The sequence below is a fragment of the Chelon labrosus genome, assembly GCF_963514085.1.
Source record: "Chelon labrosus genome assembly, chromosome: 18".
NCBI lineage: Eukaryota > Metazoa > Chordata > Actinopteri > Mugiliformes > Mugilidae > Chelon > Chelon labrosus.
Genome location: NC_140351.1, coordinates 19,692,888 through 19,720,128, shown reverse-complemented (window position 1 = coordinate 19,720,128; position 27,241 = coordinate 19,692,888). Strand labels below are relative to the sequence as shown.

The following is a 27,241-nucleotide window of genomic DNA, read 5'->3' as shown; positions in this document are numbered from 1 at the left end:
ACTGGCTGCCCTTTTTGAATAGCGAATTTGTCTGTCAGCGCCTATTATTAATGCAAAATATCCCCATAAGATTAATAGATAGCTTTACTCTGCTCCTTGACGAACACCCTCAAAAGGCACCGCTGGGATTCGAACCCAGGATCTCCTGTTTACTAGACAGGCGCTTTAACCAACTAAGCCACGGCGCCGCTGGTCCGCCGCGCACGTAGGACTGTATCTATTGGTAATGCAAATCTGAATTGAAGTTAAAAATAATTGTGAATTATGAGTTAGCAGGCGTGAAGGAGTGTACAGTGGTGATTTTAAACAAATAAACATTTAATGATTTGGTCCCCATGATGAAAAAAAACTTAAAAGTCCAACATAACACTGGTTTGACAAAAAAATTACATAAAATGTGTTGGTTCAAGCAACAACCAACAGATGTCGCTGTTAAGTGTGTATTAATATTTGACACCGAGTTCCCAGACTGAATATCTAGGAAACCCGAATAAATACCGAGTGTTTTCTCTAATGTTGATACAGATGTACATTTTAAATGTATTCAAAACAACCAGCGTTGTGTAAAAGTTGCTGTGGAAGTTTCCCTGCCGTAAAACCTGAACCACTGTGGTAAAGTAAAAACGTCAGTGGTTGTGACAGGAATGGCTAAGGAGTGACGTTAGCGCCGTTGGCGCATGCGTTAGGGAGTGTAGCTAGCCGTTTGCCTCCCAGGCTAAACTGCCGTTCCAGCAGCAGCGAGGATGGTTTCCAGTTTGTTGTTCCACATTAAAAATACACTGTGAAATAAACACACTTGGTGTATCGACGAACTTAAACTGGGCGTGAGTGGACATAGCGAAGCAAGTGTGTTCATCTGTTGGGAAACCATTTTATAATTGCCAATGCATCCGAGCCATAAGGATACAGTCGTCTTGCTAGCTTAACATAGCTAGCTAAACGATATTGTCTGTGTTGTGGATGGGTTCACTCCTATTGCTGGAGATACTCCTGGACGAAACTGTGACTGGTGTTTAGCTAACATCATGGACACTGCCGAAGAAGGTAAATAATTATAGACGTTTCGTATTTCCTTCTCTACGATGGTTAACTAGCGTTAGCCTTTCAAGAGCATCACCGCGAATCAAGCCCACTGCTGAGCTGGCCTGCTAATGTTAACTTTAGCTGAATAGCTTAGTTTAATTTAGCCTGTAGTTGCTGTGTGATGTTAAACATGAACAACTGAAGATGACTGCTAAACATTGTTCTAATGCAGTCGAGTTCAGGATGGGGGTCATGCTGTAGTAAATGGAAGTAATGTCGTTGTTAGCGTAGAAAGAACCAGAAGTTACAGGTGATGTAATCAGTCTCTTGTTGTATACCCCTTTAGAAGAGACTGTTTTGTCTTGGAACCCACCTCTGTATCTATTTTATAACTCTTGAATACTCTATCTGAAGTATGACAATTACCACCACCCCTCCAAAAGTTTTGCTTGGCATTGACTCCGGGTATCATACTCATTCACATGTTTACTGTGTTTGCACAGCGGATATTTGTCGTGTGTGCCGCTCTGAAGGGACCCCAGACAAACCTCTGTACCACCCCTGTGTCTGCACCGGCAGCATCAAATTTATCCACCAGGAATGGTGAGTGTGTTCGGACGTCTCTTCCTAAATGACAGCTGTCATTACTGTGACCATGTGAAGAAAAATCTTGACACAACCTGCAACCTGTTACCACATATTTAGATGTGTACAAAAACACCATTGTCCCTGGTATGAGTAATGGAGCTCATGTTAACGTGCTGCATTGAGTGATCCCAAACCCTCATTAACAGCAGCTTCCCTCGTACCTTCTCTCACAATATATCTCATGTGCAGTTGTAAAGAACAGAACGCAATAGTGTCGTGTTACATGAACATACTGTTGATGATTTTGACTAACAGGGTGCAGTATAATGTTTCTCATGTTTTCAGAAAAATTTCCAACATTGTTTTTACTATCCTGGTTCTATACACATGACCACAGCATTTTAAATAATTCCATCCAAGAGAGTACTTGGTATTTTCAAAAAAGAGAGTTTATGGTGTTACATAGTGTCCCAGAATGTTAGGTGTGGTGTTTGCACTGTGTATACAATACCAGACGAGGTAGTTTAGACGATGTGCACTCTTGCGTGTGAGTGTCGGTGTCAGGGGGACAGAAATCCCTGGAAGACAGACATAAAGGCCAGGTGTGGATTGTTTTCTGTGGTAATTAAAATGCGGACAGTTCTATTCATGAATTGTTCTTTAATGCGTTCATATTGTCGGAATCAGGTGGTGTAGTGAGTGCTTTACGTAACCTAGTTGTAAACCCCGCAGTTTAGCCCGTGTCACATAGGTAACATGTATGCAGGCGCAAATCACCTCAGGAAAAAGTTGATAACGTACCTTTTTCCATCAGCTGCTACCATGACCGAGGCGTGGTAGGTGCTCACAGTCAGTGTGTTCTGGGTCCAGAGGTCCTGGAAAGGTCTTCACGACTGAGCCTACGTCTTCATTGCGTCATGTGTAGTCATGGCAGGGGTGTCCATGTAAAGACCAACAGCACGTTGTCTGACAAAGTCTGCAACCAAGACTGTCGACTGTCCAAGAGTTGTTGGTAGTGACAGTATGTAGTTAAGTTTATTTCAGTGGCTTAATCCAGTTTCATTAAACTTTATAAATTAAGAACTCATATCCTCGACTGATTTATTTATTTATTTTTTGTTGCATTCAATGGGTGTTTCAAGAAAGTCATTGTTTTGTTTTTCCTGTATGTTTTTCTGGGTGTACACATGCAAAATTACACTTGACTGAAATAAGTCCGTCTGCGTGAGAATCTGCTCTTTATATTATCTGCCATATTAAAAGCAGACAAACACTCAGCACTTACATTACATAGTTTAATTCTACTTTAATTTTTACCTTGAAATATTGCTTTTCAGTTTGGTCCAGTGGCTGAAGCACAGCAGGAAGGAGTACTGTGAATTATGCAAGCACAGATTTGCTTTCACACCAAGTAAGTCCTTGTGACGTTGATGGATTGTCAACTTTTTTTTATATTGTAAACCTTAAATTTCCTACTTAAGCCTCACAGATGAGGCCATATGATTCATTTTGTACCTGTCCTTTCTCTAATAATTAATTTATTGAAAGTAGTTTCTCTGTTTTCTTTAGTTGGTATACAGTTGTGCAATTGAATTTATATTCTTCAATAAATGACCCGCAAGACTGTAAAGAGAAACTTGACGCCCACACACAACAGATTGTTGGAATGACCCTGGTTCACATTCTCTCTCTATCTACTTCAGTTTACTCCCCAGATATGCCCTCACGCCTGCCCATCCAGGACATTTGTGCTGGCCTGCTTACAAGTGTGGGCACCGCCATCCGCTACTGGTTCCATTACACACTGGTGGCTTTTGCATGGCTCGGAGTGGTTCCTCTTACTGCATGTAAGTGACATCAACAGACATAAATGCAACAATAAACTATATTAAATGCAGGGATCATGTCCCAGATACGGGATTACATCTCTTGCACAGCTTGTTACGTTTATCATGGCATTTTATAATCAAAGCAGTATACAATATTGTATTGTATTGTAGTGTAACTGACAATCTTGATAGATTTTAGAGCAATTGTCGTCAAATTCTTGTCGTTAATTGCTGACCCTCTAAATGTTTTTCCTCATTCACCATCCAGGCCCAGTGCAATTAGAGAAACACAGTCTTTCTTCAGGGTCATATAATACACTTACTAATGAAGTGACAATAACATAAGCTTTACATATTAGCTCATGTTTATTGTTTGAAATGATCAAGGGACTTACAGCTTTAGTACCATTACATAACAAGCAATGCTGTGCTTAGTACAAGATATGAAAATCCCTCTCAGTGTAAAAAATGCAGGTTAGATGTGTATATAAGTCTCGCATATTATGTAAATTGTCCCACTGACCAATTTTGTCAACAGTGATGTATTTTAATAACACCAGTTAATTTATCTGCTGTCTGTGTCTCAGGTCGCATCTACAAGTGTCTTTTTACCGGCTCTGTGAGCTCTCTTTTGACACTGCCATTGGACATGCTCTCTACGTAAGTGACAACGAAATTCTCCTTCACTACACACAGCTACATGAAAGCTATGTAAACCCCATGAGAGCGAGTTTGTTTTACCTGTTTATTCTCCTCATTTGCAAATAGGCTGCATGACATTTTTTCCTCTTGGTTGAATATGTGTTTTTCTACCTGCAGGGAGAACCTGCTTGCAGATTGCTTACAGGGTTGCTTCGTGGTTACCTGCACCCTGTGCGCATTCATCAGTCTGGTCTGGCTGAGAGAACAGATAGTCCATGGTGGTGCCCCCCAGTGGTTAGAGCAGCATCAGCCACAGCCACCGAATGCGGCTGCACAAGCCAACGAGGTACGCTGCTTTATTGGTTACAAGATGAGCTGCACAACTGGACAAACACAACACAGTTTTATTTTCCTGGGGTGCAAAGGGCAGTGGTTTAATATATATGGATCCATATATTAATGTAGACATCTTCAAGTAATGTGTTTTATTTTACATTACGTATAGGAGTTATTCAGTCTAACCCAGACATCAAACATAGAACCAATTGCTGCATCTTCTATCACTGTGTGTTTTGATACTATATCCTACCATAACACATACATCCGTCATCCTGCTACTGTTGATTATCTTTATTAAAGCCATGCATCTTGTTTTCTCAGGCACAAGCTGCAGGCCAAGGAGCAGCTGATGAGCCTCCTGCAGCCCAGCCGGCCCCTGCTGATCCTCCAGCTCAGAACGAGGCAGAGCCTGAGCCCCCTGATGTCCCCCCAGACCAGGGTGATGACCCAGAGCTAGAAGAAGAGGAGGGGGCAGCTGCTGAGGATGCAGACCCCAACAACGGAGCACAAGGTTGAACTTTTTTAAATATTTGTATATTTTTAATAGTTTAATGCATATTAAGAAATCAAAATGTAAATATAAAATAAATACGTCCCCAAGACGTCACACTCACCAGCCAATTACATTTTAATTCACTGCACAAATTAGGCCTATTAGCATAAAGTTATGAAGAATTTAAAACAGGCTTTATGGAAATGGTCTTTATTTTGAGAAACTCCATAATGAACAATATCACATTGCATTGCTTTACAGCATAGATAACACCTTCATTTGTTTGTTATTTTATCAGAATGTCACAAACAAGTTGGGTGAAATAATAAAATGTCAAAGCTACCCATACCATTCAAATCTTAGTGTTTTATTTCATTAATTATATTACTCTGCCTGGCCAAAAAAAAAAAGTCGCCACCAAAAAATAAAAGGTCACCCACTCTGATATTTCGTTGGACCGCCTTTAGCTTTGATAACAGCAAAGCCACAACAATGCCTTTGCTGTGGCATTGTTTCAATAAGCTTCTGCAATGTCACAAGATTTATTTCCATGCCGTGTTGCATTGTGCACACTTCTCTACCACATCCCAAAGATTCTCAATGGGGTCTGGACTCTGTGGTGGCCAATCCATGTGTGAAAATGATGTCTCATGCTCCCTGAACCACTCTTTCACAATTTGAGCCTGATGATCATTGTCACCTTGGAATATGCCCGTGCCATCAGAGAATCCATTGATGGAATAACCTGGTCATTCAGTATATTCAGGTAGTCAGCTGACCTCATTCTTTGGGCACATAATGTTGCTGAACCTAGACCTGAGCAACTGCAGCAACCCCAGATCATAGCACTGCCCCCACAGGCTTGTACAGTAGGCACTAGGCATGATGGGTGCATCACTTCATCTGCCTCTCTTCTTACCCTGATGCCCCCATCACTCTGGAACAGGGTAAATCTGGACTCATCAGACCACATGACCTTCTTCCATTGCTCCAGAGTCCAATCTTTATGCTCCTGTGATGATTTCTTTGACCAAACGTTTAAGTTTAAGGATTTTAAGGATTTTTTTTTACCACATTTCTTCCTCAAAGCTGATGGTCCCCCACTATCCTTCCAGTTTCTAATAATGCGTTGGACAGTTCTTAACTCAGTTTTAGTAGTTTCTTCAATCTCCTTAAATGTTTTCTCTGCTTGATGCATGCCAATGATTCGACCCTTCTCCTACAGACTAACATCTTTACCACAACCACAGGATGTGTCTTTAGACATGGTTGTTTAAGAAAGGGGAAGCTACTCATTGCATCAGTTGGGGTTAAATAACTTGTTGCCAGTTGAAACATAATCACCCATGCAGTAATTATCCAATAGGAGGCTCGTAACTATTTGCTTAGTTAAATCCAGGTGGCGGCTTTTTGGAGCCCATGCTTCAACATGGCTGTACATGATTATTCCAACCCAGATGTTAAACTGGACAAATGCATGACACACAGTACAATGCTGTGGCAACATCTCACAAACATGATGCAACTGAAATTTCTGTTGGCAGTGATGTTTATATGTGATATTGCACTGTCAGTATTTCATGTTGCTATCTTTCTCTGTAGATGATATGAATTGGAATGCTTTGGAGTGGGACAGAGCAGCAGAGGAGCTCACCTGGGAAAGGGTAACTGAGTGACATTACTCATTTCCAAACACCTCCATTCTTAACAGACAGCCCCTGTTGTCATACATCTGTGCATATTAACATATCAGGTATTTTAATTTCTCATTTAGATGCTTGGCCTGGATGGTTCACTGGTATTTTTGGTAAGTCATACTGTAAAATTCAGAATACGTTATGTCCTTTGTCTGTAACAATCTTTATAGTGAGGCATGTAATATTGTAAAGTGTTAATACTTTATGGCTCAGTTATAAATATTAGTGTCTTTGTTTTCTAGGAGCATGTGTTTTGGGTAGTGTCTCTCAACACACTCTTCATCCTGGTCTTCGGTAAGTTGAATAAAATAAGGATGTATCCTAAGCATCAAGATCAGCAGCACACTCACTTTATTTTCCATACAAATATATACTTAATGATTTATTATGTAGCTATAGAAAAGTGAACATTTTTTTCTTTTCTTTTTTCTTCATGCAGCATTTTGTCCCTACCACATCGGGCACTTCTCTGTGGTTGGTCTTGGCTTTGAAGAATATGTAAGAAACCGCTTTATTCTCTGGAGCTTTATCAATTAATGGCGTATTCCTTGAATTATATTTCCTATTTACTGACTACAACTTTGTCCTTTTATTTAGGTGCAGGCTTCCCATTTCGAGGGCCTAATCACAACAATTGTGGGCTACATACTTCTGGCCATGACGCTCATCCTGTGTCATGTATCCTTGCACCGCACAACAAAAATACCCCTTTAAAAATCACTGCTCAATCCAAACTAAATCTGTTTAGTGCGCCCATGCTTTAGATTAGGTTGTTGATCCTTAATGGTTGTCTTAGGGATTGGCTGCTCTGGTCAGGTTCCAGCGCTCAAGGCGTCTCCTGGGAGTCTGCTACATTGTTGTCAAGGTAACGTCTCTAACCGCATTACTAATATCTGTTACGTAGACTGTGGCCTTGATAAAAATACAAACAAGTACTCACCCATTTTGTGGACGAACTTAAAACTGATTTTTTTATTCACAATCATGGACAGAATGAATCATTTAACACAGTATGACTTAGAAATTAAGATAAATACTTAATTTGCTAGGCTCTCAGCCGTGTAATTATGCCCTACATTAATTAAAATGTACCTTTTTATAGAGATTTTAACTTTTAAATATGTTAAGATATTGTGTGAACTGTTATTAAGAGAAGCCTCTACTTCCATTACAGGTCTCTCTGCTGGTTGTTGTGGAGATTGGTGTTTTTCCACTCATCTGTGGCTGGTGGCTTGACATCTGCTCTTTGGTAAGACTTTCTTTCCTCCTCTTCATTCTTTGATTGTCTGTATGTTTGAATAACTGAGTTCCTTCCTTCCTCAAATGTATTTCCATCCACCATGTGCCTTGTTTGGCTTATGATATGTCATTGAATATTGTTTGTTTTGTTTTTTTTGCGCGTGCAACTTTACCAGTATACGTGGTGGTACCGTCCCCACAGAGGCTCTGTCAGCCAGCTTTCAACTGACTTTTAGTAGAGCAACCCAGCACAGACACAAAAGCAGGATACATTCATTTACACAGAAAAACAGAGAACAGACTGGTTGGGATAGTGAAAGGATACCATGTGCCCCAGTGGTTGGACTGGCACTTTCTTTGTGTATGATTGTTTCCTGTGTTTCAGGGAATTTGTATGCGTTAACGTTTACTAGCACAAATGCAGGGAACCGAATCTCTCTCTGCCTCAAGCCAGAACCTAGATGTGCTCAGCTGTTCAAAGCACTGCAAGCCACCTGATCTGTTTTTCTGAGCATGTCCTAGACCTTCCTAAGTTTACAAAGAAAGGAACCACGTCTCTCGTGCTCTACAGCTGTGTTTACCTGTGAAAAGGATCTAATTGACCTGAAAGTGAACTGAGTGGAAGAATACACTGTGTTCCATTTTCCAGTTTGACTCAAGAATTAAGTAGTGCTGAGCTTCTGTTGGCTTTGTTACAGACTTGCTTTTTGAAGTTATAATACATATGTAAAAGAAATATAGTTTCCATTTAAGTAAAAAACATGGGCACAACAATACATGAGCACAAAAACGATATTCAAAGTGGGACTTTAAATAGATGTCTAAACAGAATCCTTTAAAGTGTTTACTTTCAGAAACTCAGTAAGTTTAGTTTGATCTGTTAATTAAATATCGTGTGCAGATATCATAATAATAGCATAGTTTTCATGAGTATTTATTTATCAAAGTCAAATCACAAGCATGTTTTATTTTGGACCCAGCACTGAAAGCGAATCTACGAAACTATAACTTTCTTCAATTGCAGGAGATGTTTGATGCCTCACTTAAAGACAGAGAACTCAGTTTCAAGTCAGCACCTGGTACTACCATGTTTCTGCACTGGCTTGTGGGAATGGTGTATGTCTTCTACTTTGCTTCTTTCATCCTCCTTCTGAGAGAGGTAAGACAAACAGTAACGCCAACTTTCGCTTGTTGCGACTTACGAGGTCGAGAGAAAAAAAGTTGGTCTACTTCAAACACCTCTTTTTTTCCACCAGGTGCTGAGACCCGGAGTGCTGTGGTTTCTGAGAAACCTCAATGACCCCGATTTTAACCCGGTGCAGGAGATGATTCACTTGCCCATCTACAGACACCTGCGGCGGTTCATCCTTTCTGTCGTTGTCTTCGGCTCAATTGTGTTGCTCATGCTGTGGCTGCCTATCAGGCTGATAAAATTACTGCTGCCCACCTTCCTCCCATACAACGTCATGCTCTACAGGTAATCAGCAGATGTAACAAAGTTATAGTACTGAAAAGGAAGGGGTATCTCAGAAATGCTCTGAGATACCCCTTCCTTTTCAGGCTAAATGATAACACCATCTTGACACAGTACATCTTGAGCAATAGAGGAAATGCTGACAGTCTTGTACACAGATTGATTAAGTGTTGTATCCATATGACTGTCGAAAAATCATTTTTTAATTGAATGAGAACAGAACTCTAAAGCACAACATCTGTTGATTAGCGGCGTGTGTTTTTCTGACCCTTTCACTCAGTGATGCACCAGTCAGTGAGCTGTCGTTGGAGTTGTTATTACTACAGGTCGTGCTTCCTGCTCTTCTTGAGCAGGGGCACACTCGTCAGTGGCTCAAAGGTCTGGTCAGAGCCTGGACCGTCAGTGCTGGATATTTACTGTAAGTTTGAATACATTTTGGCTTTTTAAAACTATCCAAAAAAGGTTCAAAAAGGCAACTGGACTTGTAGAGTTTTTTTGAGAAGACGTTTCACAACTCATCCGAGTGGCTTCTTCAGTTCTCGGGGACTGGTGGGAAGTCTGAGGTTTAAATAGGAACTCCTCCTGAAACTTGCTTGTTATGTTAACAACCAGAAACCGGTGAAGCTAATTTAAAACTATTTGACATATTATGGAATATTGACTGTCTGTAACCACTTCCTTGTCTCCAGAGACCTCCACTCATACCTCCTTGGTGAGCAGGAAGATAATGATGCCAACCAGCCTGTCAACAACAACAACAATAACAACCCTCCACACGGTCACCATAACAACAATAACAACCCTGCCCCAGCTGTTGGCGAGGGGCTGCATGCAGCTCATCAGGCCATCCTGCAACAAGGGGGACCAGTGGGTTTCCAGCCCTACCACCGACCCCTTCGCTTCCCGTTTAGGGTGAGCCCTACGGATTCAAACATGCATTACTGTTTCAGTGCATCTAAAGATCTTTAGATGCATATGTATATGAGCTAGAGGTCTTCATGAGGTTGGGTGAGCTCAAAATTTTGGAAAAATGGGTTAGTGGTAGTTTTAAAACGCAAAACTTGTTTAAAAACTACTTTACGGTCACTGTTTTTCTTTTATGTTTGGGGCATTGTGTGTCCATTTGTCCACTATGCAAAAAAATTATTCCCTTTATTACAGACTAAAATTATTATGAGTTGGTGGCCCTCAAAACCCCACAATCTGCCATGTCAGTTCCAGCAAGATGGTGAAAAGCTAGCGGTTGTGCACTTATCTCTCCTCGCAACTACGAGTGCAGCTGTACATTTTACTAAGCCTGCTGGAGAAGGGGAGGATAATGTATAAATATCCTCAGCTATACAGGGGTGTCTGTTGCAGGCAGCAGGGATTTAAAGAGTTGCAGAGATAATTGTAGTGATAATACATCTGAACGTCAAACCTTTACACCAGGCTAAGAAACACACAAGGCTATTTTTATACATAAAACAACTCTTGAAAAAAGACTTTCTCGTGCCACCTATTATTTGTGGGTTTAAGACAAATTTAGAAATGTGCCAACGCCCTCTGTATCGCATACTGTACATCTGAGCATGTACAACTCCACTTTTACACCCTTCATGTAAAGAGATTAATCTCCATGCACTAAATCTCTTATATATTATAAAAATGGGTATATAAAATTACATTTTTACAGGTTTATATTGAGTATGGAGATTTGTCGTGAGCTGTATCCCATCTTGTAGCTCTTGTTCTAAACTGTGTCCTCTTTTCCTCAGATTGTATTGCTGATAGCATTCATGTGCATCACTCTGCTAGTGGCCAGTCTGGTGTGCTTAACCCTACCAGGTAAGGTGTGGTTGCACACAGCTAAAGACACAGATCATTTCGCACTCTTTACACCCACAAACCATTAAAAAAGGTGTATTTTTATATGTTCCACTGCTCTCATTTTATCTCTTTGCAACTGCTGCACAGTTGGAAATATTGTTGACTTTTTGTGTGTGTGTATTTCAGTATTCACCGGCCGCTGGCTCATGTCCTTCTGGACAGGAAATTCCAAAATCCATGAGCTGTACACAGCAGCATGCGGGCTGTATGTCTGCTGGCTGTCGATCCGCGGAATCACTGTTCTGCTGGCCTGGATGCCGCAGGGACGCACCGTCATAATGCGCAAAGTCCAGGAGTGGACTCTCATGGTAAGTATCAGTAAGCAGCTTCAGTTGTATGCAAGCAATCTAATCTGGGCTGATTAATTGCTCTTTCCAGCTATTAGTCCGTCTAGAGCAGAACCTGAATCCAGAGAGTTTGTCAAGCAGATGGTTACCTATTACAAGCTCATTAGTTAATATTCTAAATTTGCCACCATCTTCCTAGAAGTAATATCGTATAACATAATGATTATGTGATCCTCACTTGTGTGCGTAGATCCTCAAGACTCTCGTTGTGGCTCTGCTGGTTGCTGGAGTCATCCCGCTGCTACTGGGTCTGCTGTTTGAACTGGTCATTGTGGCCCCTCTCAGGGTGCCCCTGGACCAAACACCCCTCTTTTATCCCTGGCAGGTATGACTGTGTATATGCTCATTGCTGCTGTTCTGGAACTCGTTTCCCAGCAGAAACCTGCGAGATACGTTAAGGAGTTCTTACATTCATATAAATCTCTTGATCTGCAGGACTGGGCTCTTGGTGTGCTTCATGCCAAAATTATTGCTGCCATCACTCTCATGGGGCCTCAGTGGTGGCTGAAGACTGTTATTGAGCAGGTGGGTTTTACATTTTTTATTTTTTTTTAGCATTGCAGTACTCTTTTTAGCTCAAGCATCTATTAGAGAGTCAGTGTAAACAGGCTAATAATCTCTTGAATGAATAAAACATGTTTTCTACTGGGTGTGTGTGTGTGTGTGTGTGTTTTATATATATTTCACGTTTTCTTATTGTGAAATATAAAAAGAAGCAAGGCAGATGTTTGTGTTCCAGTCAGTAAATCTGCATTAAAGATCTGTTGTCATTAATAGGTTACTCTGATTCTCTTTTTAGGTTTATGCAAATGGGATTCGCAACATCGATCTCCAGTTCATCATCCGTAAACTGGCAGCTCCTGTCATCTCAGTCCTGCTGTTGTCCCTGTGTGTGCCGTATGTGATCGCTGCCGGGGTGGTACCTGCTGTAGGTGAGTATCAGACTAACAAAGCAGAGGCATCACTTTTACAGTATACAGTTCTCTTTCAATGACCTAATGTCCCTTTGACTGTCTGACTGAAATAATATATGAGTGAATGAATTTATACTTTGTCTTTGCAGGAGTTACACCCGAGATGGAGATTCTAATGCAGAGAAGAATCTACCCATTCCTTTTGATGGTGGTCTCACTTGTCGGCATCCTGTCCTTCCAGATCCGACAGTTCAAACGTCTTTATGAACACATCAAGAACGACAAGTGAGAATCTTTTAGCTTAGACCCGTGTTTTACAATTCATCATGAGTGAGTGAGAACAGTTTGTTTAGAAAGGACAGCTTTTTTGACACGCAATGAACAAACACATATTCTTTTATGACCTCAGTCACACTATAGTTTAGAAAATCAGGAATCATTCTGTGCAGCAGTATCACTGTGGAAAGCAAGTAGAATGTGAAGTGCTGTCGTAGTAAACAATTTTACCCTGCGGAGTGTAATACCAAACACAGTAGTGTTAAAACTGACCAAAAAATAAAAAAAGAAGAAGAAATCTAATAGAAACAGGTCTTTTGAAAGGCAGGTTTAACTTTAGCTTGCTGGTCTAGCACACAGTTGAAAGCAGAGAGCCCTCGTACCCTTGCCAAAAGCAGACCAGGCTGGACAAATAGCAGGGAGATGGCTCAACAACTTAACTCTTTTCTCAGCGATCACGAAATGGGTGTCTGTCCTATTCTGGACAGTATCTGTATGGTTGCAGTAATAATATCCTACAATTGTATAAAACAAACCTATTTGTTATATTTAAAACTGATTTTAAATGTGTGATTCATTTGTGTCAATAACTATGGAAATACTGTGGTTACATCTAAATATCTGTAAATATCTGTAGTCTTTAAAGCATAGAAAAAGTCCTTTCAGTAAAATAATAATCTCCGTCCTTGCAGGTACCTGGTTGGTCAGAGGCTTGTCAACTACGAACGGAAAGCTGGCAGAGCAAGCTCAGTCCCACCTCCCAGTCCTGTCGTAGAGTAAATGTTTGTGTTACACTTTGCCACTTTTTTTTTTTTTTTGCACCTGTTACCCCCCCTCCTCATCATGTTTGATTTTCAATCCAGTCCTCAGTCCTTAATCTTTTTGAATCTCCTGTGGATCCCGGTGGAGTCAGGGGATGTCGTTCAATTTTTTTTTCACACCCGTCAAAGAAGGGATGGGAAAAATGTATTATAATCATTGGACAGCTGAGTAATCCCCCTCAGATGGCCGCAGTAGGCAGGAGGGGTGAAGGTTTGATTTGAAGCTCAACATCTGTATTGTCATTCATGCCTTGCTTTGTAAAGTTCTGCCTGATAATTGTACATGTGTAAATACTTTGAACGCAGACTTTGTCTTAAAAAAAAAAAAAAAAGAAAAAAGGAAAAATGTGGTTTAATGCAATGACCATTGTACATCTTAAAAGTGTATGTATAATTTATTAAATCAAAATGACAATTTATCTGTTTTATTGCATGTGTTTAGAAGATCAGTGCTGGTGTTCAGCAAGTAGATGTGGATCTGGTTCTCAAGTGCAAAGATCAGGAAGAGACAATGTTCAGCAGATTTACGGAAATATTGTTTTACACAGGGATCATCTGTTTAAATTGTTTTGTGTGACTCAATTAGAATATTGCTTATTTTCCCACATAGTAATAGTATGAAATTGTACCCAAATGAAAGCATGATCAATACATAACTGGGGGCGGTGTGATTTGCTCATCCTTGGGTTTAAGCGGAGATTGAAGTATAATGCCAAATTTCTCTGCTAGTACACCAGGAATCTCGTCTTCTTTAAGGTCCCTGGTTGTCCTTTCTACACTTCCTGTAGCTTCAGTTGGAAATGTGGTGGTGATCAGCTTGTAGCCAATGTAAGTCAGCCTGCCCCATGGTTTTAAAACAACGCAGAAGGACTTGCAGAAGAAAACAGAAGACGGGGAGGTCTGGTGGTATTGGCACATCTCAGTGAAGTCCTCCCTACACCTAGGTTCAAGGGTGAATTTGTAGATCTCTGCCCAGTCTCCATCTGCTCCTCTGTTTTCCTCCTCCTGCCACTCTAGAAAGTACATCTTGTCGTCCTTTCTAAAGCGGTACACTCTGTGGCCCTGCTCCTGAGGGCCACTTGTCTCCAGTGAAAGAGGGACACTGAAGCCGGCAACCCCGAACCCGACATCGCACAGCCACTTCCGGCCCTCAATGCTCACCACTATGATCAGATGGTCATAAGGCGGCCCATAACGACCGGTGATCTGATTCTTCACCTGACCTGAAATCAGAGTGAGCTGGAAGCCCAGTCTGGTGAGCAGCCACGAGAAAATGGAGTTGTTCTCATAACAGAAACCACCTCGGCGCTGGTTCACGATCTTGTCGTACAGAAGTTGAACGTCGAGACGGACTTGTCCGCCGCTGTGGACCGTGAGGTTTTCAAACGGCACAGAGCGCAGGTGACAGGTGTGAACTGACCGTAGCACCTCCAGGCTGGGCTCTGCAGGACCCTCGAACCCAATGCGTAACAAATACTTTTCCACGTCCATCGGCACAGATTTCACTCTCACCTATTGTCACTTTTACTTCCGTAGAAACTGGAAAATTATTGTTGAGCACGCCCACACGACTACGGAAGCCGAAAGCGATGTAAGCCAATTAACAAAAAATGTATATATTCACATTCACATTGTCATATCAAATTTCATAAAACAAAAAACAATAAATGAGTTAAAAAATTAATTAAAAGCTAAAACAACATCAACAAAAGTAAATAAATACTTTTAAATACTTAGTAATGCAGTTTATTAAATAAGCAAAGTTACGCAACATGTAACATTATGTTGGGTTATTACATATATTTATCTGTTTATTAACAGGGTTGGGGTTTACTTATTTTTTTCTGGGCCACGTAACGCTGATATCTTTTGTGACTTTATTTACAAATCAGACACATCGCTTGAAATATTAGTAGAAATAAATGATTCGTTAAAAATGAATAAACTAAAAAGTGACAGCCATAGGTAAATAATTCCAAGTAGATATCAGGAAGTGAATTTCCCATATTATCTGATATGTGCTTAACAGACAATAAAGTATATATTCAGCAAACGTAATAGCTTTTGGCGTTATTGGGTATAAAGACCGTATATGGCAATAACTTTTTTGTAACTTTATTTACAAACCAATCAGAAATATCAGTACAAAACATCACGTAAAATATTAATAAAAATTAATTAGACACAAAAAAATAAAATTAATAAATACAAATGTGACAGACGTTTAACCATAGGTCAATAGTAGATGATAAAATATATATTTAAAATCTATATATATATATAGATTAGAGAAATGCTTGTCTCAGACTCAAAGTATATATTCAATAACATAAAGGCTTGATTCGTATTAGTTAGTCATGTTTGTATGTATATTAAATGTGTGTATCTTTCGAGGGTACAGATGCTAGTATTGATTTTATTTCTAATATCGATCAGACCACATCCTGTCTCGTTCCGCTCCAGTGACGTCACCAGCCGACACTCCCTTTTCCCCAGCAGAGGGAGAAAGATGGCGCCCACACACGTACTGAGATGCTGTCAACGGGGTTTAGCATGGATACCTGTGATTTTTATCGCCCTGGTCGTCTGCTGGTCCTATTACGCTTACGTGGTGGAGCTTTGTATAAGTGAGTATCCGTCTTTGAGCCGTCCGCGGCCCCTCTGTAGCCTTCTAAAGGCCATGTTTTCATTGTGCGGTCCGCACGAACGCTCAGCCGCCGCTGGCCAGCAGGAAGTAAACGGACTGCAGCTCAACAAAAGGTGCTGGCGAGCCTCTCCAAAAACCTACACGGGGCAAATTATCTGATAGCTGCCATCGCTTTGGGTCGAATTGTTTTGCGGTGGGAATGGGTTTTGGGAGGGGGAAAACTTTCGCCGTGCTGTTTGGGAAGCCGCCCGCCTCGTCTTGGTGGTTTTGTGTCGAGCTGAACAGAGTCTGGATGGAGAATTAAAACGCCAACTAAACGGTATCTGGCTGCCTGGTCACAGACATTCATACATACCTTCCCTCTAATTAGACTTCTGGGACCTTTAATTATTCTGGAGCATTTAAAGAATTTAAGAGTTGATGTTACCTTGCATGAGTTTTGCCTTAAAAATGGAAGAAATTATATTTAAACGGAGGTGAGCTGATGTGCTTCAACAGTGAATTCTATTTTTCACTAGTTTTTTTTTTTATTTTTCTCTCCATTAACATCACAAGTATAACCCACAGAATTTATTGTCAGCGTTAGGAAATCTCTAATATTAGTGCAAATTTTTTGTAAACTCCATCCAGGACGTCTGGATCAATTATTTAGGCTGTGAAATAAGGGCAAGGGATCAATGAGGTTTGATCGCAGCCTTACACATTAAAAGGCCTCGGTGTGTTTAGAGTTAGAAGCAGTGGTGTTTCTTCCTCATACCGTTTCTCATCAGAAGGAGTCATAGCTTCCTGGAGAGATATAACGTTTACAAGGAAACAAACAAAACAAATCCAAGGGTTATTAGAGAAAGTTTTCCTTCATCAGATGCAGTTTGTGTTTCACCAGTCATTAAAGTGGCCTCTTTGGTGCAGTTTCGTTAGAGTTTTTATTTATTTTTTTATAGATATACCAACGCCCTTGATGATTGAGACTTCACAGGACTACTGCGTTGTAAATTTCTTTGTCCGCGTTAGGCCATAATTCAAACATGGCAGCTCATTATGGACCTTGGTAAAAGAAGAAAAAAAGACATGAGAGAGTTCAGATAATTTACAGTTTGCGTGGCCACGCTGTGTTTACTGAGTGAGATGATGGGTGAGGGTTAAAAAAGCTCGCAGACAGTTAAATAGGCCGGTTTGATGACTTTGTCATTAATTGTGTTCTTGCAAAATAGTTTTCCGGCCCAAATGAGAATATAAGACCTGCATAGGACTGAGTTTGAGATCAGTCAATAGAAGGTAGAAGTTGCTTACTTCCAGCCTGACTTGGCCATCCCTATTTATGTTCATATTTATTCAAATCGCGTTTACATTTCCGTTTAATTGCATTTACGCTTCACCGAAATAATTTTTTATCGGGTCATGCAAGTACTACAGAATTCTCATTGAGTTGTGGAGCTTGTATTCGAGGCTTTTGAAACGGTTGTTCCTCACAAAAAGAATCTTTGCCATGAAATAAGAGGAATTAATGTCCTTTCAAAGGTTTGTACGTCAATTCTGTGACTGAATTTGTGCTTTTTGATAATGGACTTTAGTTTCTGCAGCATGACATTGTTGGCAGTAACTGTCGACTTCATTGTTATTTTAAGCATCTGTATTGGCCTAGAATTTGACTGTACAAAAACACCCTATAACGGCCTCTGTTTAATTGATATTAACATTGATTTTCTCCGTTTTATCTCCTACAGTCACCATCCCCAGTATAGGAGAGAAGAGTAAGTACCCCCGCAGATCGAAACATTGTTTATTTATTCCACTGTGAACTGAAGTGGAGCCATTTTTCTACTTATGAGGATAATCGCTGTTGAAATGTGCTTGGCTAAAAAAAAAAGTGGCTGGCACACGAGACGCGCTTCCTCTCAAAGTGCTGAGGCTCGCCTGCCTGAAGCCCAGCAGCTCCACCTCATTCAGCATTAGCTATTTAGCTTTCTCATTAATTAACTATGTAGATGGTCTTCTTTTAGCCAAGAAACTGTGGCGTATCCTCATCTCTGCTTGCATTCAGCGCGCTTTTCCGACTGGGTGTGTTTTGATCGTAATGGTGTTTTCCTTCCCAGTCGTCTACCTGATCTTCTTCCACCTCTTTTTCATCATGTTTGTATGGTCTTACTGGAAGACCATCTTCACCAACCCTGCCAACCCTTCCAAAGAGGTATATTTCTCCAAAACAAGCCCGCTTATTATTTTTTTTGCAATAAAACCAGCCCTCTGAGCGTGTTAAAAAATGCATGCCGCTCTCTTCTCTTCAGTTTTGCCTGCCCAAGGCTGAGAAGGAGCGTTATGAGAAGGAGGACAGGCCGGAGTCCCAGCAAGAGATCCTGTGGAGAGCTGCCACCAGCCTGCCTCTGTACACCCGCACAGGCGCCGGGGGTACGTACGTCCGTCCGTGTCACGCGAATGTAAATGAGAATGAACGAATGTGTGGGTTTCTCCCGTCGTGATGTTGTGTTGTTGTGATGCAGCAATCCGTTACTGTGACCGCTGTCAAGTTATCAAGCCTGACCGGTGTCATCACTGCTCCGCGTGTGACATGTAAGAAAAGCGTACCTCAGACGAGTCATTTTTCATGTTCTCTTTTAAAACGCGTTCCTGTTTTTAATCCGTCGTTTCCCATTCTCTGTCCTTTCGCTGTGTGTTTTAGGTGTGTGCTGAAGATGGACCACCACTGTCCCTGGTATGCAAGACCTACTCTCTGTTTTTATATTTCTGAAATAGGATGATATGATTCACTCTGAGTCTGACACGCGGATCTGATCAGCTAATACTTTAAATCGCTTGTCAAACAAGAGGAAACTTTTTTTTATTTGTTCTCAACTGGTTTGAGGACTTAATGATGTTAAATATGCCAGGATTAAACATGTTTTGTCTCGCCAAAGCGGGTCTGGAAACGCTTAGTAATGCACACCTCACCTTGGAGGCACAATATTTAAATATTAACCAGTGAAAGTAATCTATTTGTTCTGTGTTACCTGACTGCGGGAACAAACCTCCGCCTTTTGTAAAGTCGAGCTTGATATGGTTTGTACTCGGAGGACGTGCTGCCAAGTGTCACCCTTTGTGTGTCTGCAGGGTGAACAACTGCGTCGGATTCTCCAACTACAAGTTCTTCATCCTCTTCCTGGCCTACTCGCTGGTGTACTGTTTGTTCATTGCCGCCACGGTTCTGCAGTATTTCATAAAGTTCTGGACAGTGAGTAACGGTGCACAGGCGTCTCGCTGTCACTGACACCCGGCGTGCCGCGAATGTGTGATGCAGATGCAGATTTCGGTCGTGCGTCAAAGCCGGGCCGAGCATCCCTTGAGTTGGTTGTGCATGGCGCTGACCTCCCCTGCGCTGCTCCTCTGTTTTCTCTGTCCTCTCTCACCCTTCACCCGCTGACCCCCTCTCTGTTTCCTCTTCTGTTATCCCCAGCTCCCTCACACTGGATCATTGTTCTCTGATCGCTCTCTTTTCTTTCTCCGTCTATCGCCACTATCAGAGCCGTCAGTCACAGCACTGCCGCAAACACCTCCCCTCTTTTTCTGTTTTTTTCGTGCTTTCCCTCTTGTAGCAGCACCCCTTTGATATCCTCTCACTTGTTCCTCTTTCATTCCTTTGTTCTCTCCATTCTGGGCACAGTTTGTTCATTCACCCACTTCTTTCATTTGTTTCCCCCCTTTCACCCACTTTGGCCTTGACTTGTGTTTGCCTCCTGATTTCTAAGTGCCCCCTCCCTCCTCTCCTGCCTGTTCTCTCCTGTTCTCGCTAACCAGTCTTGTTTCTGTTTGTACTAAAGCTTTGCCGGAGGAAATCGGCAGAGAACTGCCCAAAGGTAACCCAACAGTCCCCCGAAGCGTTTAGTGTCGCGGTGCCTCATCGTCATCCCCACCGTTCTTGTCTTGATGTGCATGCAGTGACGTGGTTCACGCGAAACTCTTCTCTGTATTTGTTTTACCAGCTCTCTCTTATTGCTGTTCCTCTCCGTGAATACGCTCGGTGGGAATTTGTTATTGATTCCTGTCTCGCTCTCCTCTTCTCCCCGTCTCTTCCCCAGAATGAGCTGCCAGACACTCACGCCAAATTCCATGTCTTGTTTCTTTTTTTTGTGGCGGCCATGTTCTGCATCAGTATTCTGTCCCTCTTCAGCTACCACCTCTGGCTCGTAGGGAAGAACAGATCCACCATAGGTAACAAACGCACTCACGTGGCACATTCAGCAGTTGGTCAACATTTCTCTGATTCTAGTTTGTGTCGCTTTTAACTTGTGATGTGCAAGAAGAAAACCTGAAATAACTAGATATACTAGAATAACTAATAACTATAGCTGTCTAAATACACTGCTCAAAATAATTAGAGGAACCATTTGAAAACACATCAGACCTCAATGGGGAAAGAAATCATGCTGTATATCTGTACAGCAATCTGAATTCAGTGATACCCAGAAAATCAAAGTAAAAAAAATGATGCGGCAGGATAGTCCATTTAGCTGAAATGTCATTGCAGCAACTCAAAATCATACTCAGTTGTTTGTATGGCCCCCACATGCTTATATGTACGCCTGACAGTGGTGGGGCATGCTCCTTATGAGATGATTGATGACGTCCTAGAGTATCTCCTCCCAGATCTGGACCAGGACATCACTGAGTTTCTGGATAGTCTGAGGTGCAGCTTGACGGCGTTGGATACACAGATGCATAATGTCTCAGAGGTGTTATTGCTATTGGATTTGGGTCAGGCGAGCGTGGGGGCCAGTCAGTGGTATCAATTCCTTCATCCTCCAGGAATTCTCTGCATGCTCTTGCCACATGAGGCTGAGCAAAGATCGTGCACCAGGAGGAACCCAAGACCCACTGCACCAGCAAAACCTGCTCTCATTAAGCAAGGGGCGCCAGTGGTGGACCTGCCAATTCTGTTGTTCTATGGCAAATGCCTTTTGAGCTCCATGGTGGCGGGCAGTGAGCACAGGGCCCATGTTTGGTCAAACATTCAAACCACTGACTGGCTGGAGGTCATTTTATAGGGCTCTGACAGTGCTCATACTCACTGAGTGACTGTCTGTCTCCTGGAATCTCCTTCTTGCTTTTGAGACTGTGCCGGGAGACACAACAAACTTTCTTGGAGTAGCATGTATTGATGTGCCTTCCTGGAGGAGTTGGACTGCCTCTTTAACCTCTGTAGGGTCCAGGTATCACCTCATGCTGCCAGTAGTAACACTGACCCCAGCCAAATCTAGTGTAAATCTAGTGTAAACAATCAGAAAAGATGAGGACAGAAGATGTGTTTGGCCTCCACTTGGTAAAACCATTCCTGTTTTCGGGGTGGTCTCATTGTTGACCCTCTAGTGCACCTGATTAACAACCCCCGCTGCTACTCGAACTGACCAGATCAATATCACAGAAGTTTAATTGACTTGATTCTATACTCTGTGTTCAAAAAGTGTTCATTTGTATTTTTGAGCAGTGTATAATAGATTCCTGTCTGTAGTCCTTTTCTGGTGTTTGGTTGCATTACGTTTACTTGTTTTAGTTTTTCATAAATGGCTCCTTCATTTGTTCGTCCATCCTCTCTGTTGCTCCTCTCTGCAGAGGCTTTCAGAGCGCCGGTCTTCAGGACAGGCTCTGATAAGAATGGCTTCTCTCTGGGTTTCCGCAAGAATATCGCTCAGGTCTTTGGTGACCAGAAGAAGTACTGGCTGCTGCCTGTCTTCACCAGGTAAAAGTCGTGGATTAACAGAGCTGTCGATACCGGATTCATGCTAAGATTTGAATTTGGGGTTGGATTTTAACAACATCATTTGGCTTGTGGTAAAATGACAGAAAAAACTGACACATTTATTCTTAAGATTATTAAGAGTGTGAACCTACAGAAGCCAAGAATGACCGTGTTGACCTTTTTTTTTATTGATATATCTGTTGAGATATTGAGATCATTTACCAGGAGAAAATGTCTTTTGTCTCACTGAGCTCATGGGCGAACTTAAAACTTGAGGTCAGCCCTTTGTATTACCATCACGACTGCTGGGGAGCAATCGTAACTGAACTGTTGAAACCCAGACAGCCAGGCCAGTCTTCTCCTGAGAGGCCTGTCACTGATCTGAATGTTAGAGTGGCCCTCTCTCTCATGCAGACTTTGTCACTTAAGGAAAGAAGGAAATAACAGTTAATTTTCATGTGATAACAAAACGATTAACCTGTTATCATGAGAAAAATAGCATTTATCTTTATCTTGAGGTAACAGCAAGCACGGCTGTTCTTGTCTTCTGTACAGACCTGTGGGTCTCCTCCTTCTAATTATCTGGTAACTTTTGCTGCACCTCTTGTGGAAATGTCTCCTAATGTTTCCTCCTTGTTTTCTGCAGTCAGGGAGATGGTCTGACGTTCCCCACCCGGCTGGTCAATGCTGACGTAGAGCAGGCCACGGTGACTCTGCACCCAGAGCCCAATAAAAGGTGATAAATCAATAAGATGTCATTCGACAATAGGCTCTAAAGAGCTGCCACGCTCTGGAAAATGACGGGAGTTTTATTTTTCCAGCACTGCCGACGCCGCTGTCAGCCCTCTGAGCGAGTCACAGAATCGCCTCCTGAGCAACGAGCAGCATGCCAACAATGTCTCCGACCATCTGCCTAACGACACCTTCAAATCAGGTGAGCTCCAGCGAGGGCGATAATAATTCACTGGCAGAATTTACACTCGCAACTCTTGCCTTATCACATTTTCTGTTTGGCTTCACAGCTGAAAGTGAAAGTGAAACCATCACAATCTCCATGGAGAGCGAGTCTTAACCAGGTACTGATGTAGCGCTCCATGTGATGTCTCTTGGTGCAGATGTTTTTACACCAAACAGGTGAATTGAATTTGACGTGCCCATTTGTTTTGTGCCTGCTCTGCCACAGGAGAAACACCTCAGTCATCTAATATGATGCCTTAACCAACGCAGCAGTTTAGTTCATCGCCATGGCAACAGTCCCCCAGTGGAACCACATCTCCCCAGGCCCATTCAGAGTAACTATGGAAATGCTGTCCAATTGCCCATCACAGCGCATTAATGCATTTATGGTGTTTTCGCATGCAGTGTCATCAACACATCTCGTAGCTACCCCCGAAAAACGTGATACAAGCTTGTTCCCAGTCACACCAACACTCACACATATACATATTTTCTTGTGCAGTTTTTTTTTTCCCCCATCACAAGTGAAGCTTTTTTTTGATGGAAGAAAATCTGGACGGAATCTACTTTTTTGTGCCAAAAAGCTTTCAGATTGCACCAAGACTTACTTTGTAGGCACAAATCTGCAGTGAAGAGTTCATCGGTTACGAACATTTCATCTTTTTAGAAAGGCAGCACATGCAGTGGAGATGGATCGTTTATTTGTGCTTTTTTTTTTTTTTTTTTTTTTTTTAAACTAATAATGCTGGAGATGGAGCGTATTTATGGTCCGCACCTTTTGAGATGGATGTTTCCCACCGAAACCTGGACTATCGTACAGGGGACTCTGCTGCACGGTTCAGTGGACTGTGCCGGGTTTTGGGTGGCGTTTTGGATATCAGAGCACAAGATGGAGCATTTGCACTTTGTAGATTATCAGTGTCCATCGAGAAAAAAAAAAGAAACGTGCTGCTGCTTTTCTTTTTATTCCTCTATCATCTCCAAAAAGCATCCTATGTACGATGATGGATGATCTTGTGATTTATGGCGTATTGTGTGCGTGTGTGACGGAGAGAGATTGTGTGTAGCAGTTGAAGTGGCAGTCATATATTTTTTTTTTTTTTTCTTTTTCAGAAGCATTAACAGACTAAAAATAAGCTGCTTCGTGGCTTTTGTGGCTAACTTGTGTTCAAACATGCTGCTTAAAAACGGAATGGTTAACCCAAGTGATGTGTTTCACACAGCGCTATGTGCAACATCTCTCAATATCTGAGTCTGATCAGTGATTCTTAACCTGCAGAGTCCACCGCTCTTTTTTTTTTTTTTTTTTTTCTTTCTTTCTTTTTCTACCGCTTAGTGTTTCAACCTTTACGAAGACACCAACAGTCGTTGCCAAATAAGGGCTGGCCTATCAGGAGCTCTGACCTCTGAACCTGAACTGTTTACAGCATTCTAGCTTTATCTAAACCTCACTGGCTGACGTCATCTTAACCAAACTGTGTTTATCAGATATTGTGGGTCGCAATATTTTCTACAACCTTTGTGTGTCGCGCCTACCTGTTGTTGGGTCATGATGTCCTTGCAATTACAGTGCTGACCAGCAGGTGGCGACAAGTTATCTGCCCTTATCTGCCCTTCAGCATCCTCTGACTCAGGGCTCAGTTCACTTTCAGTCTAATTTGCAGGTGCGTCTTTTCTCAGAATAAGATTTTCTTAATATCCAATTAATATGCATTGATTTCATCCAGATTTAATTTGAAAGTGAATTGAACCCCTCTTATTAATTGTAAAATACAGCTTGTGCTCGTTTTCGACACCGTAGACACGTGGAATCAGCTCTCTGTCCATGAGCTTGAACAGGCGAAAACTGTAAAGATGAGAAAAAACATTCAGTCACTCATATCACGTATTTGTCAGTATTACCAAAAATACATGAATGAGATCCACCCTGTTCCCAGATGTGTTCTCACAGTCGCTCTGATTCACATCAAACTCCCGTCTCACATGTCTAATCTCATCCCTTGACCGTTGCTGGACAAGCCTCCCACTAACTAGATCCCAGCAGACCCTGGTGACGAACAAGTTTACAGCTGTTTCTACCGCGTGGAGGGAGTTATGGTCAGTAATCATGTCACAGTTGTGCTGAATGCGCCACAGACGGAAGCGTGAGGGCTTTGGATTGAATAATGGCGCGTTAAGAACAGCCCTCTCTCTGGACTTTACGTTTACGTTTGTATCCCCCCCAGTCACGCCTGAGCCCGAGTCTGTTTCTAATTACAAAGCAGTTGATTGGGGGATATTTGTATAATCACACTGTGGTTAGAGCTCAGAGTGGCAGAATTAAATTACTGTTGGAGATCATGAAAAAGGTATGGTCTGATCATGTGTGGATCTTTTCTAAACCGTACAATTAAACATTTAATGAAAATTAAAAAAAAGAATAAATAAAAAAAAGACGTTTTGTATCATGTATGAGGAGCCTGGCTTGTACCACTTGCAGCCACTGATTCTGAAACGTTGGACCTGTCGTCTTGTTGTTTTACACATTGCCTATATTCTCTCTCTGGGCTGTTTGGCCTGGAGACTAAAGTGCGCCTGTATTTTGTAACGCTTAAGTGAGTGTTTTTTTTGTAATGTTGTTGTCTTGGGAGAAATGCCTCTGTGAGATTTTTACATGTCTGTGATCATACATAACTGTCTGACTAATGCTCAAAAAGCATGGCGCCTGACTTCTGTGATAACGGGGGATTGTGTTGATATAAAGGACATTAGGATTTTTTTTTTATTTTTATTTTTTTTGTTCAACTATAGCTAAGTGTGTCATGATTTAAATTAGCTTTACTCTGTCTCAACTTTAAAAATGAAGCCATAAAAACTCCTGGAAGAAGGATCTTTAAATTTCAGTCTAATTTCAGTTATTCTTTTGGATTATTATTATTTTTTTTTTAGACTGACAACACGCTGCACCTGTGTTCACAGCGCAGATGTAGCCTATCATAACTTGCTTACTGCTACAGTTTGGTTTCTTTTGGTTATAATGTCCTCTTTTACAACGTGTGTATGTATATATATATATTGATAATGTAAGAAAAAGACAACATATATATTTTTCTTGTCTGATTAATTTTACCGTTCCTATTTTGTGAATGAAGTACATGCCAATTAACGTGAAAATAACAATAAATGTTTTTTTTAAACCTCCAGCCGGGCTTGACTTCAGCACTGCAGTTTGGCGTGTTGTACTCGTCGAAATCAAGCAGAAACATGGATATTGTATGTTTTTTTTTTGAGTTTGTGCGTTCATCCTTGTCAAAACCTGCCACATAGTTTACCCACAATGCAACACTCACACAATGCTCAAGCTTGTTGGTAGGCTTGTGTAACCTCAAGGCTCTCTAAACTTAGCAGGGGTGAGCAGCAAGCTGCAGATGTCTGGCAAACACCCACGCTTTTCATTTGTTTTCAGTCGCGGCTGAAAAAATCAGGCTGTGGGAATTTATCAGATTTTGCGCAGCTCTCTTCAGAACCGCACAAAAACTTAAACTTGTCTGTGATGCGTAAATACAGCGGAGTTTCCCCTTAATCATAAGTAGATCTCGAGTGCTGTGGGGTGTTTTTTTTTTTTTTTTTGTTTGTTTTCTTGCCAGCAGCCCCGTTTGCACCCAGTGATCTGATCACGACGGTGCCACTCATGACGGCGATGTTTTTTTTATTTTGGAGTGTTGAACTGAGATCTGATCACTAGAGGTGCATTTTAATGCCAGGTGTGAGCAAACGTGCTTAAAGCTGCCCACTTGTGATCAGATCACCCAGGATGCATGTTTAAAACCGGGTGTGAACAGAAACACACTGCTCACTTGCAAGTGGATTACTCAAGCTGCTCAAACACCAGGTGTGAACAAACTTACTTGATTGGATATCCCAAGATGCATGTTAAAGGGGAACTACTGTTTTTTACAACCTGGACCTTATTTCTAGCATAAAATACGATCATTTACTCACCGATATAACTTTTGTGTAATTCGTAGTCATTCGGGAGATCAGCGTATATCCATATAGTGGAAGTGACTGGGGCACCGAAACGCAGCCTCGAAATAACCCATTATCTGCCGCGAAACTCGTTCATTTCACCAATATTTTTTTATGATACGCTAGTGCTATTCCCCGTTGAGTCCGGAGTTACCTGTTATCATCATCCGGGGTCTGTAGATTGACCTACAGACCCCGGATGATGTCTTCTGACCTGGATGATGTCATCTCTGAGCGCCGTACGCACCCACGACCTGTAATTTGCTACTGCTGTTTTTTTGCAACATGGCTGAATATTTTTCCGATTCTGAGGTTGCGGACGAACCGTAGCAGCATCTCCCGAATGACTA

At 41.7% G+C, this 27,241-nt stretch overlaps 3 protein-coding genes across 3 annotated transcripts; 2 read left to right on the top strand and 1 right to left on the bottom strand.

Moving 5' to 3' along the window:
* The first annotated feature begins 682 nt into the window (after positions 1 to 682).
* On the top strand, positions 683 to 13,968 carry LOC311503295 (E3 ubiquitin-protein ligase MARCHF6-like). The gene is made up of 25 exons (XM_084565939.1): positions 683 to 1,044; positions 1,527 to 1,626; positions 2,949 to 3,022; positions 3,315 to 3,458; positions 4,028 to 4,100; positions 4,260 to 4,428; positions 4,743 to 4,932; positions 6,517 to 6,578; positions 6,689 to 6,721; positions 6,854 to 6,905; positions 7,051 to 7,109; positions 7,209 to 7,289; positions 7,408 to 7,476; positions 7,786 to 7,860; positions 8,875 to 9,009; positions 9,107 to 9,327; positions 9,605 to 9,742; positions 10,014 to 10,236; positions 11,082 to 11,151; positions 11,320 to 11,501; positions 11,731 to 11,865; positions 11,976 to 12,065; positions 12,340 to 12,472; positions 12,604 to 12,739; positions 13,423 to 13,968. The coding sequence occupies exons 1-25, from the start codon at positions 1,026 to 1,028 to the stop codon at positions 13,508 to 13,510; spliced, it is 2,751 nt and encodes a 916-aa protein (XP_084422065.1). The 5' UTR covers positions 683 to 1,025; the 3' UTR covers positions 13,511 to 13,968.
* Positions 13,928 to 15,059, bottom strand: LOC311503296 (arylamine N-acetyltransferase, pineal gland isozyme NAT-10-like). The gene has a single exon (XM_084565940.1). It carries the CDS (start codon positions 15,040 to 15,042, stop codon positions 14,197 to 14,199), a length of 846 nt encoding a protein of 281 aa, XP_084422066.1. The 5' UTR covers positions 15,043 to 15,059; the 3' UTR covers positions 13,928 to 14,196.
* A 954-nt stretch (positions 15,060 to 16,013) lies between these two features.
* LOC311503551 (palmitoyltransferase ZDHHC20-B-like) lies at positions 16,014 to 26,410 on the top strand. The gene is made up of 13 exons (XM_084566340.1): positions 16,014 to 16,178; positions 17,923 to 17,949; positions 18,292 to 18,386; positions 18,484 to 18,604; positions 18,697 to 18,766; positions 18,876 to 18,908; positions 19,304 to 19,424; positions 20,269 to 20,401; positions 21,800 to 21,926; positions 22,573 to 22,662; positions 22,748 to 22,860; positions 22,949 to 23,002; positions 23,110 to 26,410. Exons 1-12 carry the CDS (start codon positions 16,061 to 16,063, stop codon positions 22,996 to 22,998), a joined length of 1,098 nt encoding a protein of 365 aa, XP_084422466.1. The 5' UTR covers positions 16,014 to 16,060; the 3' UTR covers positions 22,999 to 23,002; positions 23,110 to 26,410.
* The last annotated feature ends 831 nt before the right edge of the window (positions 26,411 to 27,241 follow it).